The sequence below is a fragment of the Aedes aegypti genome, chromosome 1, assembly GCF_002204515.2.
Source record: "Aedes aegypti strain LVP_AGWG chromosome 1, AaegL5.0 Primary Assembly, whole genome shotgun sequence".
NCBI classification, from domain to species: domain Eukaryota; kingdom Metazoa; phylum Arthropoda; class Insecta; order Diptera; family Culicidae; genus Aedes; species Aedes aegypti.
Window position 1 is genome coordinate 3,329,257 of NC_035107.1, and position 19,916 is coordinate 3,349,172.

At 37.8% G+C, this 19,916-nt stretch overlaps 1 protein-coding gene across 1 annotated transcript in view; it reads right to left on the minus strand.

Annotated features, from left to right (window-relative positions):
- Nucleotides 1–5,813: 5,813 nt before the first annotated feature.
- Nucleotides 5,814–19,916, minus strand: part of LOC5574532 (protein spitz) — a 59,735-nt gene continuing 45,632 nt past the window's right edge. The window contains exons 3-4 of the mRNA XM_021838789.1: nucleotides 7,583–8,187; nucleotides 5,814–7,517 (exon numbers count right to left, since the gene is read on the minus strand). Coding sequence (XP_021694481.1) covers nucleotides 7,500–7,517; nucleotides 7,583–8,187 — 623 coding nt within the window. The 3' untranslated portion in view covers nucleotides 5,814–7,499. The remainder of the gene's footprint in view (nucleotides 7,518–7,582; nucleotides 8,188–19,916) is intronic.

Sequence of the window (19,916 nt, forward strand, 5' to 3'; positions counted from 1 at the left end):
ATAAAATTTGTGAGAGCAATTGCTTACAAAAAATTGTACAAATAAATAATTGAAAATAACAAAATGAGTTATATTTGGGTTTGATTCGAAACATAATGAGTTACACTTTTGTTTGAATTATAACATATTTTGTTTCAGTTTAGTTTAGTTTAGAGTAAATTGTGTTATAATTTTTATTATTTTAACTACTAATCATTAAAAATTATAACATACTTCTTTAGAAAAAACGAGATAACGGAATAGCAAAATCTGTTTCAACTCTGTTGTAATTCATTGGTCAGGTTACTCTAGCTTTTACTGTATACCTCCCTTGTTCTCTGGTCCGTTCAAAATCCAGTTATGCTGAGTTGACTGTATAATCATTTTTTTCTAATTTGGCCGTAACGGATATGATATTCTAATTTAATATTTTTATGTTTGGAAAGCTCAGCGGTAAACACACAGCATCTCAGCTAGACTAAACTAAGGGGCATGGGTTCGAATCCCACCGGACGATGATCTTTCTGGGTTGGAAATTTTTTCGACTTCCCAAGCATACAATATCATCGTGCTTGCCAAGCGATATACATAGGCAAAAATAGTCAGATGGAAAACCTCTCCGTTTATAAATGCTGAGAAGCAGGCTCTGTGCCACTAGGTGCGTAACGCCAGGTATATGGCATGGTGTCCATTTACATCTGGATGAAAAATCATGTATTTTGAGCCGTCGCATGATGGTACTATATGATGGTCTAAAAATGTCCACATCACACCCTAGCGGAACCGGTTCCGGAACACTCCGAAATACCGGCCAGATATAAATGTTGGTCCTCTTGGTGCTCTTGTAAATCGGAATGAAAAACCATGAAATTCGAACCGTCGTTATATACATGTGTATGAACTGCTGAATATGATATACGCTAGTTCTATCTGGAACAGGTTCCAGGTTCCCTGGTGCCCTTGTGCCCAGAATGGCCATACTGACAAACAATTTCCAGGGTTCCATTCTTGAGTTCCATATCTTTCATGTGAAGCTAAAAGAACGAAAATCGGTTGAGAAATGGATTTTTGAGAGCGTTTTAAAGCCATGGGTCATTTTTGACCCTTAATGCATAATGTGTCACTTTTTTTGTAGCGCCGCTCCTAGAGGTCGCTGAAAGCTTCTTTTAGCACGAAAATGTTCGTTTTCAAAAGTTAGGAAAAGTCAGAAAATTTCAGATTTATATCTCTTTTCTCTACAAAGTTACAGCTTATTTACCGTGCCGATTGGCCAAAAATGACCCCAATGCACAAGGAAGGTTAATTTCAGGCATGAACGAAAATGTTGGTCCTCCTTCCTTTTTTATACAAGAGGCAACACTATTGCGATCATCCACCATACTTTTTTTAAAGGGAAGAAAGCTATCCAAAAATTTGGCTTCTTCCAGGCAAAATTCTAGCCATTGCCATAAAACTTTCTTGGAGAATTGCTTCAAGGAATTCCATATAGATTGCTCAGAAATTCTTCTTGAAATTCTTAAGATTTTTCTCCAGATATTCCTTCAATTCTTCTCAATGAACTCTTGAAAGATTTTCTCCAGAAGCTCCTCATCTCCAAGATTCTCTAAAAATGTTAGAGAAAGTCTTTCAGTCTTTAATATTTCTAAAAATAGCATTTTGATTTCCTAGAACTATTCCAGGAATGCTTATAAAAATATTTTTCAGGATAACATATTTTTTCCAAATTGTTTTTATTTATTTTTTCCTTAGAATATCTTTGATAATTCTTCACGATGATTAGGTCCAGTTAATATTTAAGGATTTCGATATGAATTACCCCTAGCTTTTCTCCACGAAAAATATATCTAAATATTCTTAACGGAATGCATTCAGGGCTTGAACAATGCGCTGATTAGAAGGTTTCTAATGTTTCTCTTGTACTGGTCGTACCTTCAGCAATGCTCCGAGGAACTCTTCTAAGAACTCATCTACGAGTATCTCTAAGTAATATCACAAATTGTCAATAGCAGGGCTGGGAAAAATTCTGAAATTCACTCTACAGTAGCCAAACAAAGCTAATCACAGTCAGCGAAGCCAGTGAAACTCACGTCCATCGCTGCTGTAGGCAAAAAGCCTTGAAAATTGCAAAACACCCATTGCAAGGAGCAACCCAAAATTACTGTAGAGAAATGTTCTATTTCCCGCTGCATTTCCCGCATTTAGAGCCTTCAATGACACTAACGTTTTAGAAAATTTATGCACCCAACATAGGCTACTTGATGAGATTCCCACTACTGTGCTGGGAGCCACGTGACTTTCGTGAAATTCAAGCCTACTACTATTACGATTCCCAGCACTGGTCAATAGATTATCAAGATTATTTCAAATGATATTCCTGAAATTTCAGCTTCTCAATGATTTTCAGGATTACTAAAAATAATCGAGAAACTTTGAGAATCATCCTCAGAATTTCTGGAGAATTTTCTGGGTCCTGGTTCCTTAGTCGAGTGGTTAAAGTCCACGGCTGCAAATCAAAGCCATGATGAAGGTGTATTGATTTAGCATAATCAATTACTTTGCAGATAATAAACTCGTTTGATGTTGTAGTATTGATATTTTTTCCCTGACCTCAAGTGAAATTCCCTGATTTTCCCTGACTTCCAGGTCAAAAATAAATTCCCTGACATTCCCTGACTTTCCAGGTTTTTCCAGATAGTCGACACCCTGTAACAGTAAAACCGACCAATGGATAACTCTATTCAGTCATTTAATCTAGATACCATGATAGAGTGCGAAGTAAGGGACGGGCTTGGGATTGAACTCATGGCCTTCTGCTTACAAAGCAGAAGCGATTGCTTCTATGTGTTTCAACCGGATCAGCACTTATACTATTCGTTAGATCTCTCCCTCCTTTTTTTCAATGGATTTCTCAACTCGTATTTCCGCAATTCAAACCCAGTTTAGGTCATTTTTAGTGTTTTCATATTTTTAAATAATAATTATCGATCGCGTGTTAGATGCCTTATGTGGATCTCGCATTAAATTCGCCACGACGTTTTTCGCTTGCGTTGTCAATTTTTGTTTCTTTTTTTTTGTTGTATTTTACTGATATACCTTATATGTTATACAGTGTTATTGTCGATCAATGTTTACCCTTAACATCCTAATTCTCAAACGTTCGTTCCATCATTTAGGAAGCAGAAAAGATCTTCGTTACAACTGTTTTCATTGAGAATCGAGAATCGGGAAACGGTTCACTTGTGAAGATGTTGCTTTTTAGTTTACTTCTCTCTCTCGGTTTGCTTTAAATAAGTTAAGACATATACATCAGTCTTTATAGTATTTCCCATAGATTCCGTGTAACGTTTTTCGTTTTAAGATATTTTCTTTATCAAATGTCCCATTTTTTGCCGTAAACAAATTAACAAATAACATAAAGTGAGTGTGTAAATGTTTGTTCGGTGTTGGTACATGTAAAAATAGAGACGGTGGCCGTGTGAGTGTTTTTTCTTCAGTGTATTCGAAATTATACTAATGTGAAATTGGTTTATCTGTTTCATTAAGTGTATGCCGTATAGCACTGTATAAGAGGGGCGCGAGCTTTAAAAGCTAAAATAAACAACATTCATCTTCATTATTCTTTCCTACCTAGTGGCCTGCATACTGGTAAAACTTTATACAAAAAAAAAGGAAGAAGCTAAAAACATGCTATTGTTCTTCATGGGCGGAACAGTTAATTTCAATAGTTTACGATTTTTATCGTTGAGATTTTTAGGTCGTTGTAAGAAAAATACGGTGTATATTTTAAATTTTTATAATAAGTTTCGTTAAAGGCAACGTCATGTAATTTTTATTTTGATTTCGTTTTCACATTTTAGTAAGGCTTGAAGCGTTTAATCTTCTGATGCTATCATAATATATGCAATGATGGGTGTTGTATGCGTGAGATGAGTGTAAGGTGTATAAATGAGTCGTACATTTACGCCGAAAGTTCTGTGACTTATTTAACAGTTGCCGATCACCAGAACCCCGGTAATTAACGAATTTTACTTACTTGCATAAAGATAATAATATATAAAGTAGGCTCTTTTTTGTTGAATATATAATAACTTTAAGCATACGTGTATATAAGGGGTGGAATGTTGGGTGCTTTCATGAGAATCGTCCCATTTCGCTGGGAAGAGATTGTGTTCTCATAAATAAATGTGTTACATAAATAAACTCAACTTATCAGTTGATAGGAACCAAATAATTTCTCCGTGTTTATTCTTTTTGAAATATTCCAAATAATACAAAAGTGTGATGGATTTTGATGGTGTTGGCTGATCAGAGATCTTTAAACATGTAATTTTTTAATGGGGAGTACATACCAAAAAGTGATATTTGAAGAGTGTTGAAAAGATATGACTTGTTTGACACAATTCGTCACCAGTTTCAAATTGATTACTTCAATTTCTGCAAACGTTCAATAATAAGTTTTCTTTAAAAAACATCGTTTCTTTGGGGTAGCTGGATGAGGCGCCCGCCAAGTACACGGGGAGTCATGGAATCGAATCCATCGATGTAGCCAGTGGTATTATTTTTTTTTTTAATTTGAGGACCAAACAAGCATTGAACATCTTTTTTGGGATAGCGAAAGTTTAATCATAATTCAGATTTTTTGAAACGAAAATTTTATCAGAATTGTCGTAAGTATCGACTAGAAACTTTTTTTTTCGAAATAAAGCTAATGAAAACTGTAAACATTCTTGACAGATTTTTGAGAAAATTCTTGGCGAAATTTAGAGGGAATCCTTATTGAATGTCCGAGAACATGAAACATGTATATCCGAGAACATGAAACATGTATATCCGACGAAATCTTTGACGGGGTTCTGAAACATCTTAGTCAGATTTTTGAGGGAAGTCGAGTTTCTGATGAAATAACTCAACAGGTTTTGGAGGGAATGCATAGAAAATTTACATAGAGGATTTCTGAGAAAATCAACGACGGATTTCTGAGGAAATCCTTAATGGAGATCTAAGAAAATCTCCGACGAATTTCTAAGAAACTCCTTGGCGGATTCCTGAGGAAACCCCTGACAGATTACTGAGGAAATCGCTGACAGACTTCTGAGAAAATCACTGACACAATGCCCGATGGATTTTTGCGCAATTTCTTGGCAAATTTGCAAGGATATTCTTAACGTACTTCTGAGAAAATCTTTAAAAGATTTCTAAAAATGTACTCAATGAATTTCTGAGAAAATCGTTGACATTATTTTAGAGGAAACCCTTAACAAATTCCTAGAGGAAACCCATTCAAGACTTCTACAGAAATTCTTCATGAATTTAATCGGAAATCTTCTACAGATTGCAGAGAATATCATTGAAGGACACCCAAAGATTTCTCAAGTACTGCTTGTCGAATTTGAAACGATGTTCTTGTCAGGTGATAGACGGATACTAATGATTTCCTCAACATCTTAGTTTTCAGTGAATTTTGGGAAAACTTTTGGCGAATCCCTGGCAATCACCCCCATTCCAACTTTCGGTCGAATCCTATTCGTTCAAATCCACTGACCATTTGATTTTGCTGGCGTTAACGTGAATATAAAATGGTTTTCGATTGGAAGGGCATTCGAACAGAAACAAGAATAGAGGTGAATATCTGAGCAGTTTCCTGACGAGATCTTAGAGTCGAACCTATCTCTGGCATTGCAGATCATTCAAAGTATCCCTATAGTATCAAATTGTCAAAAAAAACTTTAAGAATCTCATATGAAATCCCCCAAGAAAGCAGAAAACCCGCCAGGGATTTTGCAATAAGACCATAATAATCCCACGAAAAATTCTTGCTTTTTTAGTATAGCAGAGTTTTTATACTTGGCATACTCAATTGCTTAGATATTCCTGCCTGAGGCTTTTCAATCCTAGGCAACTAAATAGTTCGAGTTACTGAGTAAAATTAGTTATCTTACAACACTCCCAAAACAATTAGAACAAGTATAAGAAGGCAGATATGCAAGAATAATAAAGCATGTTGTTCAGAACCCCGTTGATCAAAGCCGAACATTCCATTACCTTCCAGTGGAAATTAACGATTTTAAAATGCCAACAATAAAAATAAATAGACGTTTGAAATCAAATCGCGTTCAAGGTTGATGTTATCAGTGTCGAACGATAATAACAACGATGAGATAAAATTATGCGTAAAGGAGAAAACTAATGTTTTCGATGTTTGTGGAGAAATAATGCTGGAGAGCGGTGCACAGGGGACTACGGGAGGGCTATTAGGAGAGCATTATGGAACAGCTGAATTGCAAAGACGATAATGATTGATGAGTGATGTATGGAGACTATGAATCACCCTTCGGTAAGTACTATAATACTGATTCGATATCGTTAATTGTGACGACCTATTCTCTAACCTGGGTCACTTCAACTAACGTGTGTATGTGTTGCGTGTTTGTGTGTATCATATCCTCATAACAGCTGAAATCTTCCGACAGAACGGAAAAAATCTGCTCCCAAGAGGATCTTGTTTTAAAACAGTACTATGCCTGCGGATGAGTGTGATGTGTGTATGATAATCCTTCGTGGAGTTGTTCGATGATCTCTTTATTCTATTCATAATGTGAGGAATACTATAATATAATATCTGTATTGCGCACAAGAAAAAAAAAACAAAAAATATAAGCTGCAACTTACCAATTCTAAAAGTACTAAAACGTACTCTTTGGCTCATTAGTTTGATGAGTGGAAAAAAAAATCTCCTACTGTAATTAACCTATTGTTTGTTCTGTGAGTTTGGCGGGAATGGACGTGTTGTTAACTATTGAATGGTACGTGGTTTGCGAATGAAATTTCAGCTTGGTTTGGTTTTGATCTGGTATTGGCTATTGTTTGTTGCTCTGGTCTATAGTCGTGTTTTCGTGATGATTTTGTTCTTATCAGTTAGCTAACTTATCATTTTAATCTTAATAAACGAACGATGCTTTTCCTTAAACGCTATTGCACTTAAGCAACTAATTTTTACACTTGGAGGGGGCGGGAATAATATCTGACGGAGCAAATAATCGAATAATCATCTGGTTCTCTCCTCAATCTGAGTTTCGCACTGATTCTAACCTTGTTGAGATTCTCAATCCGTAAAGTTTCGCGATTCGACATTCGTTGTGTATCCCTTCTTTCCAATCATTCCCATGCAATGCGCCTGCATGCAAAAAATCTAAACACTGGCCTGTATCGATATCACTTCGAACGACTCGAATAGAGCTGCTTTCAGATTGAATCAATCTTTGTCTGAGTAGGGGTGATGTCGTGTTCGAACGTTCCGCTTTAAACAGAACTATTTATACCGTAGCCCCTCACCTGGAGGGACTAATATAAATACATACAAAAGAAAGCTGTCTAAATTTGTTCGTAATTTACCGTCGTTTTCGGAATCAACTTTCCTACTTCTACTATCCTAACCAACATGAACATAACAACGAAACAATACGACCTGGCGCGGTGTACTTTCCACACAAATGGAGAGCGAGCGTGAATGCGTGAATTGCTTAGGAAGGGGGAACCATCTAAACAAAAAGCAGAGTAACCTATGACGCCCTTCGGGAAAAAGGCGAAAAAATAGCTAACTCACCACCTTTTTGCTCTTCTTTAGCAACTTACTGCCCCCCGTTGAGGATGATGACTGGAAACAATGCAGGAAGTATAGCAATACTAGCACCACTATCAGTGCCAAAAACGCGCCATAGTAGATGCTGGCCGTTTCGATGTGAATCTTGGACTTACGCATGCTTAGGTAAGTCCCATCTAAGTACTTTGACTCGCACCGTTCACCCATGAATCCGTCGGCACATTCGCACGTTGGCATCGTCGAGTTTGCGATCGTAAAGTTGTAACACTTACCACCGTTTAGGCAGTAGTTCTCCTCGAACAGCAATGAGCACTTGCCCATCCGCATCAGCTGGTCCTTGCTGTTGCCACCGTTGGTGTTTGTTCCGCCAGGGCTACCGGTGCCACCGCCCGGTCCGGGTCCACTCCGAGGATCCGTTACCGTGGAGGTGGTCTCTGACTGGGCTTCGCTGATCGTCGACGTTGTCTTGGTGGTTATCAGGGTGAATGTGGTCGAGTCGCCATTGCCATTGGTGGTCGTAATCTTCGCCGACGAGGTCGTGATGACACCACGGAAGTGCGACACGGGCCGCGGGCGCGATTTTGGCATGGATCTGCTCGAACAGCAGTCTGGAAAAGGCGAAGCAAATAAATTTCAATTAGTTAATGTGAAATTGCATAATGAAATGGGATTAAGCTTGATGACTGTAGAACAATACACACTTAAAAAATTTTACGGATTACGGTGAAATTTCACCGTAATCTCAACAGCTGAAGGTTCGGTGAAAAATCGTTGAACACAATCATAAAGAAAAACAAGAAAATGGTTCAACCGGGAATCGAACACCCGACCTGCCGATCAGGAAGCAGGCTTGCTACCACTAAGCCAGCTTACACTGCTTGTAAGTGGTGTGCAAAAACTGAAACAAAAGGAAGCTCATGCCTGCCAGAGCGGCTGTCACACGATTTCACGGAAGTTCGGTGAAAATAATGCTTTTACCGAACTGTTCGTTAGTATTTCACAGGGTTACAGTAAAATGGTTTGTTTCACAGATTTTTCCGGTAAAATAGTAGATTTCACCGATTTTCTCCGGTAAAATAGCTGATTTCACGGATTTTGTCGGTAGAATAGTAGATTTCACAGGAAAATCTGTATTTTTACTGTTTACAGTTCAATTTCGGTGATTTATTTCACAGGATACTGCGATTTATTTTAAGTGTGTAAGGCTACCGAAAACAGCAAATTTCGGATGATTGGACCTAGAAAGCTTCGGATTCATAGTTTAAAGACTGTGGATGTGATTATCACTAAAATCACAAGCGGACAAAAGAGTATCTTTCCAGCATCAAATATGATAGAAGCAGTATTAGTGAATAGAGAACTGTGAGAGGCTTTGTCAATCGATTAATCCATATTGAAGTCCTAGTAATTGAAACATCCTGGGTTTATGGAAAGCTGGTAATCATAGTAAGAATTGCAAACCAAAAATTTAATACTTTGAAAAAGTAAAGAAATGTCTGTAGCATATATGATAAATACTGGGGGAATCATTGTAGGACCTTTTGTATGTGTTTTGATTGTATGAACAATGGATAGCACACTTTGGAAAATTTCACGATCATTGACACACGAGCCATAATTTCATCCCATTCATACGCCTGTATTCATACAACACGCATGAAATTTATCGTTCGTGGAAGATAACGAGCCATGAACGTAAACGAGACAGACACACACCACCCACTGTTCGACGCCGATCACTGTGTGTCAACGCCTTGTAACATTCGCTGACTCACTCTCATTCTGATTAAGAAACAGAGGCGAATATTTTTTTATTTTCTGTGCTAAAAGTATTGTTAAAAGTATTTACTGGTCATAACGTTCATATATCCTTAAAGAAAAAAGTCACGTTCAACATATTCTCGAAACTAGCAAGTGTACCCTAATAATCGATCTCAGCGTCTTACTTTCCATAGTCATTATTGTAGTGAATATTTAAGAGTAAAGTTACCTTAGGCTTCTATTATTATTCGCAACGCCTACTTTCTACTTGTAAATTTTGCGAAAATGAAGCTGGAATTAGATTGTTTATACCATTGTTACAAAAGAGGTATTCCTTGTTATGGTAATGTAAAAACAATATTAAAATAAGATTGTCGCCACTTATTTCTACTCAGTGAATGTGCTAGTCATTTGCATCAGAGTAATGTTACCTACGTCGTATATGATAACGATGTATCTAGCTAGCTAATAGGTAAGAATGGCTACGAATCATTCTGGTTAGCAAAAGGCAAACTGATCGTCACCAATAGTATTAATGTCCACTTCGAATAGATTAATTATTTGAAATGGGCATCAATTCTATCAATAACGCAGAATGTCCGTTGGATCACATCCGAGATATTAGTGCGTCTATGCCATATGAATTATGACGCGGCTTTAAGCAAAAAAAAAGCCAAAATGTGATACCACCACTACAGGTTACGCCTTTGGTTTCCATCATATGGGCTAACGGATTATGCCCTCCCATCGCGCCAAGGTCGCATAACCAAGGGGAATATGGTTCGATCGGCTCATTCGGATCAAAACCCAAACACTGGTGGGTAGGCTGACGAAACAAAAAAAAAAATGACTTCATCCATTTTTTGAATTTTTGAGAGATAGTCTTCTGAACACATGTTTACGTAAAATTGCGTCATGATAAAATGTTTGAATGACTCTAGGAATCCGATCAAAATCAGACTTCTGCCGAAGATCTTACCAAACTTTATCTGAACGTTACATCAACAGTCCGCAATGAATCTTGCGGAGGTTTTTGCAGAACATCTGTTACAGCAGTATGCGGCGCCGCCATCTTTTCGAATCCAACATCCGTTGGATACTCAAATGCATTTCAATGCGGATGGACCAATGCATGAGTTCACTAGTTGACGTTTGAGCGGTACCGAATTCGCTCGTTGCCATGATCACATACACTCCCGTGCATAAGTTTGGGTGCACCCCACAAAAAAACATACAAAAGTGTTCAGTTCATATCTCTGGGATTTCACGTCCAACTGAAACTCTCTAAGCCGCATTCGAAAGGAAAAGACTTATTTTTACTTCGTATGTATTTTTCCAAAAAACATTTTTTGAATACTAAATTTTTACTCAAAGTTCTGACATTTTTCAAAAAACACACTGAAAAAACATAGCTAATTTTCTCAGTATTGGATCGCCCAAAATTTTAAAACAAGGTGTCATAAGAATCGTAATCTAAAATAAGAAAAAATAAATAAGATCCTGATAGCTCCTCGGGATTTTGCCTTCAATGACTCCATAAAGTCCAAAATTAATTTTCTCAGAAAATCCTTGATGAAATGCAACCTGCGACTAAATAAAAAAACAGTTCTGCGCAACCTGTAAGAACACCTTCAACAACTTATTTGGAAATCCTTCCATAAAATACATTTTCTTTCTGCAATTAATACAGAATTTACATAACACTAGGAATTCCGTTGGATGGGAGCATCTTGACGGACGGACGCGAGGTGATCGAAAGGTGGAAGCAGCACTACGATGAACACCTGAATGGCGCAGAGAACACAGGCACAGAAGGTCAGGACAATGAAGGCGATGGCTACATCAGCACAGCAGAAACCAACCAGCTCCCACGATGGGGGAAGTTAAGGATGCCATTCAACAGCTCAAGAACAACAAAGCCGCTGGCAAGGATGGTATCGGAGCCGAACTCATCAAGATGGGCCCGGACAGGTTGGCCGCTTGTCTGCATCGGCTGATAGTCAGAATCTGGGAAACGGAACAGCTACCGGAGGAGTGGAAGCAAGGCGTTATATGCCCTATCTACAAAAAGGGTGACAAACTGGAGTGTGAAAATTATCGTGCAATCACCATCCTAAACGCCGCCTATAAAGTGCTATCCCAGATTCTCTTCCGTCGTCTATCACCTATAGCAAACGAGTTCGTGGGAAGTTATCAAGCAGGTTTCATCGACGGCCGCTCGACACTGGACCAGGTCTTTTCCGTGCGGCAAATTCTCCAGAAATGCCGTGATTACCAGGTACCTACGCACCATTTGTTCATTGATTTCAAGGCGGCATACGATAGTATCGACCGCGTAGAGCTATGGAAAATCATGGACGAGAACAGCTTTCCCGGGAAGCTCACAAGATTGATCAGAGCAACGATGGACGGTGTGCAAAACTGCGTGAAGATCTCGGGCGAACACTCCAGTTCGTTCGAGTCTCGGCGGGACTACGACAGGACGATGGACTTTCGCGCCCGTTGTTCAATATTGCGCTTGAAGGTGTTATACGGAGAGCCGGACTTAACAGTCGAGGCACGATTTTCACGAGATCCGGATAATTTGTTTGCTTCGCGGACGACATGGATATTATAGGGAGAAAATTTGAAACGGTGGCAGATTTGTTCACTCGCCTAAAACGAGAAGCAACACGAGTCGGGCTAATGGTGAATGCGTCGAAAACAAAGTACATGCTGGTTGGCGGAACTGAGCGCGACAGGGCCCGCCTAGGAAGCAGTGTTACGATAGACGGGGATACCTTCGAGGTGGTGGACGAGTTCGTCTACCTCGGATCCTTGTTGACGGCTGACAACAATGTTAGTCGGGAAATACGAAGGCGCATCATCAGCGGAAGTCGTGCCTACTATGGGCTCCAGAAGAAACTGCGGTCAAGAAAGATTCACCCCCGCACCAAATGCACGATGTACAAAACGCTCATAAGACCGGTAGTCCTCTATGGGCATGAGGCGTGGACTATGCTCGAGGAGGACTTGCAAGCTCTTGGGGTTTTCGAACGCCGAGTGCTAAGGACGATCTTCGGCGGCGTGCAGGAGAACGGCGTGTGGCGGCGAAGGATGAACCACGAGCTCGCTCAACTCTACGGCGAACCCAGTATCGTGAAGGTAGCTAAAGCTGGAAGGATACGCTGGGCAGGGCATGTTGCAAGAATGCCGGACAACAACCCTGTAAAGATGGTGTTCGCCACGAATCCGGTCGGAACAAGAAGGCGTGGGGCGCAGCGAGCTAGGTGGATTGACCAGGTGCACCAGGACCTGGAAAGCGTGGGTCACAGTCGAGGATGGAGAGAAGCGGCCATGAACCGAAGGAATTGGCGAAATATTGTTGGCGAGGCTTTATCAAGATAATTGATGTAAAGCCAAATAAGTAAGTAAGTAAGTCTGCCTCTGATTTTAATTTTCTAACTGAACAATTGAATCTAATGATTGATGCAATGTTCAAAGCTACCACTATGACTGAAGCAGTCCAAGTAGGTGTAAAATTTACAAATCAAATTGTTATTGGATTACGTTTTTCTAATGGATCCAAATAATAATTTAAATATTTTAAATTGGAATGCTCGTTCTCTGAATGGTAAAGAGGACGAGCTGTTTAATTTTCTTACGGTTAATAACGTGCATATAGCAGTTATTACCGAAACGTATTTAAAACCTGGATCTAAACTCAAAAGAGATCCTAACTTTTTTGTTTATCGTAATGAACGACTTGATGGGGCATGTAGGGGAGTTGCAATCATCATTCATAGGCGTATAAAACAAAAACTGTTTTCGTCATTTGAAACTAAAGTTATATATATGAAACGTATGTTGACTCTAATCTTGATGTTAACATTTCTTTAGAAACTAAACTTGATATTGACAATGCTCTTGAAACTTTAACTAATTCCATTGTTGAAGCTAGGAGCATTGCAATTCCAAAATGTGAAGTAAAATTTGAATCCGTGATTATAGACGATGATCTTAAACTCTTGATCCGTCTTAAAAACGTGAGGAGAAGGCAATTTCAACGTACTCGTGATCCTGCTATGAAAATTATATGGCAGGATTTGCAGAAAGAAATCAAGAAACGTTTCTTCCAACTAAGAAACAAAAATTTTGAAAATAAGATTTCTCAATTGGACCCTGGCTCTAAGCCCTTTTGGAAATTATCTAAAATCTTGAAAAAACCTCAGAAGCCAATACCGGCATTGAAAGAGGAAAACAAATTATTACTAACTAATTGCGAAAAAGCTCAAAAACTTGCTATGCAGTTTGAAAGTGCGCACAATTTTAATTTAGGACTTACTAGTCCAATTGAAAATGAAGTTACTCAGGAGTTCGAAAATATTCTCAATCAAGAGAACGTTTTCGAAAAATCCTGGGAGACTGATTTGGAAGAAGTGAGAACTATTATTCAAAAATTCAAAAATATGAAAGCTCCTGGCGATGATGGAATTTTCTATATCCTCATCAAGAAACTTCCAGAAAGTAGCTTATCAGTTTTAGTTGATATATTTAACAAATGTTTTCAATTAGCATATTTTCCTGACAAATGGAAAAATGCTAAGGTTGTTCCAATTTTAAAACCAGACAAAAATCCTGCAGAAGCTTCTAGCTATCGTCCAATCAGTTTGCTTTCCTCCATCAGTAAACTTTTTGAAAAGGTTATTTTGAACAGAATGATGGCCCACATCAACGAAAATTCAATTTTTGCCAATGAACAGTTCGGATTCCGCCATGGACATTCGACCACTCATCAACTTTTACGTGTAACAAATTTGATCCGTTCCAACAAATCTGAAGGCTATTCTACTGGTCTTGCTCTTCTAGACATAGAAAAAGCATTCGACAGTGTTTGGCATGAAGGTTTGATTGTAAAATAAAAAAAAAAACTTTAATTTTCCAATGTATGTTAGAATAATTCAAAGTTATCTGTCAAATCGTACACTTCAGGTTAATTATCAGAACTCCAGATCTGAAAGACTTCCTGTAAGAGCTGGTGTTCCTCAAGGCAGCATTTTGGGACCAATATTATACAATATTTGCACATCTGACTTACCTGAGTTACCTCAGGGATGTCAAAAATCTTTGTTTGCGGATGACACAGGTCTCTCCGCCAAAGGTCGAAGCCTGCGTGTCATATGTAGTCGATAGCAAAAAAGTTTGGATATTTTTTCTTCATACTTGCAAAAATGGAAGATTTCTCCTAATGCTACCAAAACTCAACTAATAATATTCCCACATAAACCAAAAGCTCTTTATTTGAAACCTTCAAGTAGACATGTTGTCACGATGAGAGGGATTCCAATAAATTGGTCAGATGAAGTTAAGTATCTAGGGCTCATGCTTGATAAGAATTTAACTTTCAAAAATCACATTGAGGGCATTCAAGCCAAATGTAATAAATATGTAAAATGTCTTTATCCCCTTATTAATAGAAAATCAAAACTTTGTCTTAAGAACAAGCTTTTGATATTCAAACAAATTTTCAGGTTAGCCTGTACCAATATGGACTAGCTGTTGTAATACCAGGAAGAAAGCTCTGCAGAGAATTCAAAATAAAATTTTGAAAATGATTCTGAGGCTTCCTCCCTGGTATAGAACCAATGAGTTACATAGAATATCCAATGTTGAAACATTGGAACAAATGTCAAATAAAATAATAAATAATTTCAGGCAAAAATCGTTACAATCTTCTATTGCCACGATTAATGCGATATATGTTTAGGTTAAGTTAGGTTAAGTATATTCATAGCGTTTTTTTTTCTCTTATAAACAGGTGAAATCTACTCACCTGTAAAAAATCTGAACTGCTACGGCAAATGGAATGTTATATGTTGTTAACAAAATGTTAATAAAATCTTAAATTTGTTTTACCAAATTAGGATGATAGTGTTGTCTAATAACACAGAACACCTAGATATAAGAAATGAATGTAATGTTTGGAAAGATACTAATAAAGACATTAAAAAAAAAACGGCGCCGGCCAAGTCCTTACAGTCAGTTGGGATGGGGAAGGAATGTTAGGGTGTAATGATTGTTGCTTCTAGAGACCGAGAATACCTCTGCATCTCCAGAATCACCACGGGATAAAGTGTTTATTAGTGAGGGAGGAAAAGATCTGGCCCTGGGAGTCACCTCTGGTCGGTGATGCGATCCATGGACAAGGGGGAAATATACGACTTGTGTTTAAAGTTAGTTTTGTATTTTTGTCTCGAGAAGTTTTTGGAAAAAATACGTCAACATCTATAATGTCGAACAATTCAAAAGACGTTTTTATTAATGACGAAAACTGAAAATTGCATGTATATATTTTAACTTATATGAAACAGGAATAATGCCGACACTTGCAGTCAGTGGCGATTCCCTAACCTCAAATCTACCTGTTCCACGAATAGAAATTCTTGAATTTCAGCAACAAATTTGCATCTATTGAGAAGAGATTTGTTAGAAATCTAAATTTACCGAATTAAACATTTTTAGTTTCGTAGAACAGGTAAAAAGTGAGGTTACGAGTCGCCTCTGCTTGTAGTGAAGAACCATACATAGTTTGTTTGAAAATTACATATGAGTATTACTGTGCATTTTGTCTCGATATGGTAGAAGTTTTAGAAAATACGTCAACATTGTGAATGTCGAACAATTCAAAAGATAATTTTTAATAATGTCAAAAAGAGAAAAATATATGTATATTGAAATTGTATAAGAAAAAAGCATAATGCCGACACTTATAGTGACAAACCATACACATATACCACAGTTTGTTTTAATATTACATAAAAGTCACGCTTTCAAGAAAAAATGTGTTATCACAAGCATGAAACGAACTCACCAGTTGGTAATCCATTCTCGACTGAACACAAAACTGACACTGACAGCAAAACTTCTTGGCGTCCCGAAAACAAACCGTCTTGCTTGGGCCTTCCCAAATACGTACCCAGCAAGACGCTCCAAAACAGGGGAAAAAAAATCTCCGGCAACGAAAACACGCGCGAATTCGTCAGCAAAATCAATCGGACGACGCAAAACCGAACTGTCCTGCTTGGGCTTCACAAAGCACTACCCGTAACTAACATTCGGAAGGATTCGAGAAAAATGCAGTGCAATATATTGTTAAGCATTTTAAATCCTATTTAAAATGTTTTGCATTTTTTCTATTACTGTATCTACTATAAGTTGAAAAAAAACGTGCGTCACGTCATATACACCAGTATTGTTTTGTAGTTGCACATACACCGATTTGCAAATTCCCATAAAACTTAATAAAGTTAGTTTTTACGTTCAACTATACAACGAATATTGGTTTCCGAATGTTTCCAATTTCATCTTAACTAACAGGAGCACCTGACGGAGCCGTGAATAAGAAAAGTAGATGGAGAACAGTTCTTGTGAGAAATTTGGTAAGAAATATTGTCTAGAATCGAATATTGATGGTGTTCCACATCAGTTTGCCAACGCGTCAGCTAACTGCAGCTGTGGAAATCCGAATTTCTCGATTTCCAACATGTTTAGTGATTCCCAAACAGTATGACGTATCTGCTGATTAAAATTTTATGTATTGATTTTGCATATAGGTCGCTTTACTATGAGCATATGTACGGTGTATGTGCTAGAATGAAAAATGTTGACAGTTGAGTCGCTCTAGAAACGTAGGGTGTATGTAGCCAAATTAAAACACTGAGTAAAGTGTACATAGGGCAGAATTGAAATTTATTTAAAAAAAGCGAAAAATAGACTCAATATGTAGATTACGCGTTTGTCAAGCCCATGCAAAGCAAATCTCGATTTGTTTATTTTTGCAGATACGTCGGATTGAAGAATTATGCTTGATTTATTCGACCGCGCGAATCTTCTCTTGCCGTAGAGATTTTCATGTATCTTATACTTCAAACTTAATTCTTAAAACTCTTCTACAGTTCAATCTTCTTATTTAATCATTATTTTGATTGATTTTCAAAAGGCCACATCTGAAGATCATGAAAAAATAAGCCACAAATAGAAGGCCTCACCACATTTTAGAGTAAACAAAGGCGTCAACTCACTGGCCTCATCAGCGTCGGTCGGCGTCTATGGGCACAAATGAAAAGGGCTCAAAAGCTTTTGATGAAATAAAAGCCTTATGTCCTTTAACTCATTTTTAGTACGATTTTTGGCATAAATCATAGTAATGAATATTCATTGTTGTCAGTCTTCCCAAACGAACACCTAACACGTTGGTTCAGGCGGTTTCGTACTCTCCTTGTACTCTGTTTTCGTGTGCAAACCGAAACGCTCGAAACTGAACCTAAGCCCAAACGATTGCAATCGCGGTTCAAATTTTGGTGCAAATCTCGCGTAACAATTCAAAAGGGCCAATCCTCAGATCGTTGACTCTGAGAAAATTCGATTTGAATATTATTCACCACATTTTCAATTCCTATTTCTCAGTATTCAAATCAATCAATGTGATTTCTAGCTAGTTTAGTGACGATTTACTATTAATACACGCTTATAATCGATTTTACTCTGAAAACTGACAAAAATGTTGGAAAAAATGATGAGTTTAAATGCTTGACCCATTTTCAATTTTCAACAAGGCATGGGACTTTTTTATTGGTCAAAATAGAATTTTATTAGCGTGCTTGGCCCAAGGCTAGGCCTTTTCGGTTTTCAATGAATGAACAAGAGAGAGTCATTGGCCTCTCACCATGCTAAGGCCAATGACAGTTTGTGCAATTTTCCGATTGTAGGCCCTCTTGATAGAGCGAGAACCGATCATTGGCCGTTTCAAGCAGGGGGCCAATGAATGATTTGGAAAAAAGCGGTTATTGGCCGTTTTGAAAATCGAGTTTATAACGGTAAGTTTTATGATTATGTTGACAATGTTTGCATAGTTTGTGGGTGTTGGGAGAAGCTATCGAATGGTATAAAAACCCGATTTTGAAATTTGATCATTGGCCCTTTAGAATTGTTACGCGAGAAATCTTCGGTTGCATCCGAGGTTTAGAACGATGGCACAAACGGACAGACAGAAAATAGTTGATATACACGCTTATCAATTTCTACTTATCGTGTCTTGTTGCTTGATATAGTAAAATCCTTGGTTTTTTCATAAAGTTACCGCTAAATGCTATTTAAAGTATTGATCTTAGTTGATCTGCTTAAATGAAACATTTATTCAAGCCTAAAGGGTTTTGCGATTTGAACCAAGAAGTTCCATATATGATCATAGAAATTTATCCTCGTGGATTTCAACCGTTCCCTGTCTGCCTGCTTTGTGCCTCTATTTGAACACAAGTTTGAACCGAAGTACACATGTTCGGGTTCGGTTTGATACACTGGTACAGAGACGAAGGCGTATCAGTAGAATTTTTTGACAGCTATCGTTCAAACTTTAACTCAAACAGTATTACTCAAAAGAACAGCCTATAACTCAAAGAAGACAAATTTTATAGTTTCATTTTCAATCACTGATATTTGTAATTATCACGCCGACAACTATTTTAACACTACCAGAAAAAGCTCACATGTCGTACACAGTACGAGGATGAAGAATTTTTAGGCTCAAATTTTGCGAGCGTCCTTGAAGAATTTCTTGAAGTGCATCAGTGACCTTCAGGGAAGTGTCGCATTCGGGGAACTGGTTTTCGGGGTAATTTCCATTTAGGGTAATGTGTCATTCGGGGTAACGTTACATTCGGGGATGTGTTATAGGACCGGAAGATCAAGGCAGCAGGAGGAATGTCTTCATCATTACAGCGAATGAGCAGCAAAGAAATCCGAAGACTTATTATTGCCGGAAGTCAACAATCGGCCAAGAAAGCTCTCAGTTAATAACTGTGGAAGTGCTCATAAGAACACTAATCTGAGAAGCAGGCTTTGTCCCAGTTGGGACGTAACGCCAGAAAGAAGAGAAGAAGAAGAAGTGATAAAAAATATTTGATTTTCAAGGTGTTTTATTAGAGTTACAAAAATAACACATTTGTAATTTTTTGATATAATTTACAATTTTTTTTTGTCTTTTGAATGCCGTCAAAAGATATTTTTTATGTTTGCCCCAATCAAAAAAATTCACAATCAAAATAGGCATGTTTTTGAGAGAAAAACAACAATAACTCCCATACGGAAAGAGATAACGAGTTTCTTCACTCACCAAACTACGCATTTTTCCAAGATCTAAAAGTGTTTCATAGACTACTTTGATGAGAAATTTGAATTGAAAACTCTAGAGCCAGAAAACCAATTTTGTTCGGACCACCCTATGTCACCGTAGGAAAATAGCTCTAAATCGGTCAATTTAAGAGATATAAAAAAACTTTTTTTGGCAAAGTTGCTTGAAATTAAATGGTCTACAAGTTTGCTGAAGTATGTATAGTATAATTTCTACAAATAAGAAAATTAGTTACACAATTTCTATGAAAATGTGGTCCACCCTAATTTTCAATAACACCAAACAAAGGACCTTACTAATACAAACAACTTTGTAGAAGACCGTTTTTGTCTAATGTTTCATTCTAAAGCTCAAAATTCATCTTTCCGCGTAAAACTGATTCCTGGACCACTGTGCGCTGATTATACC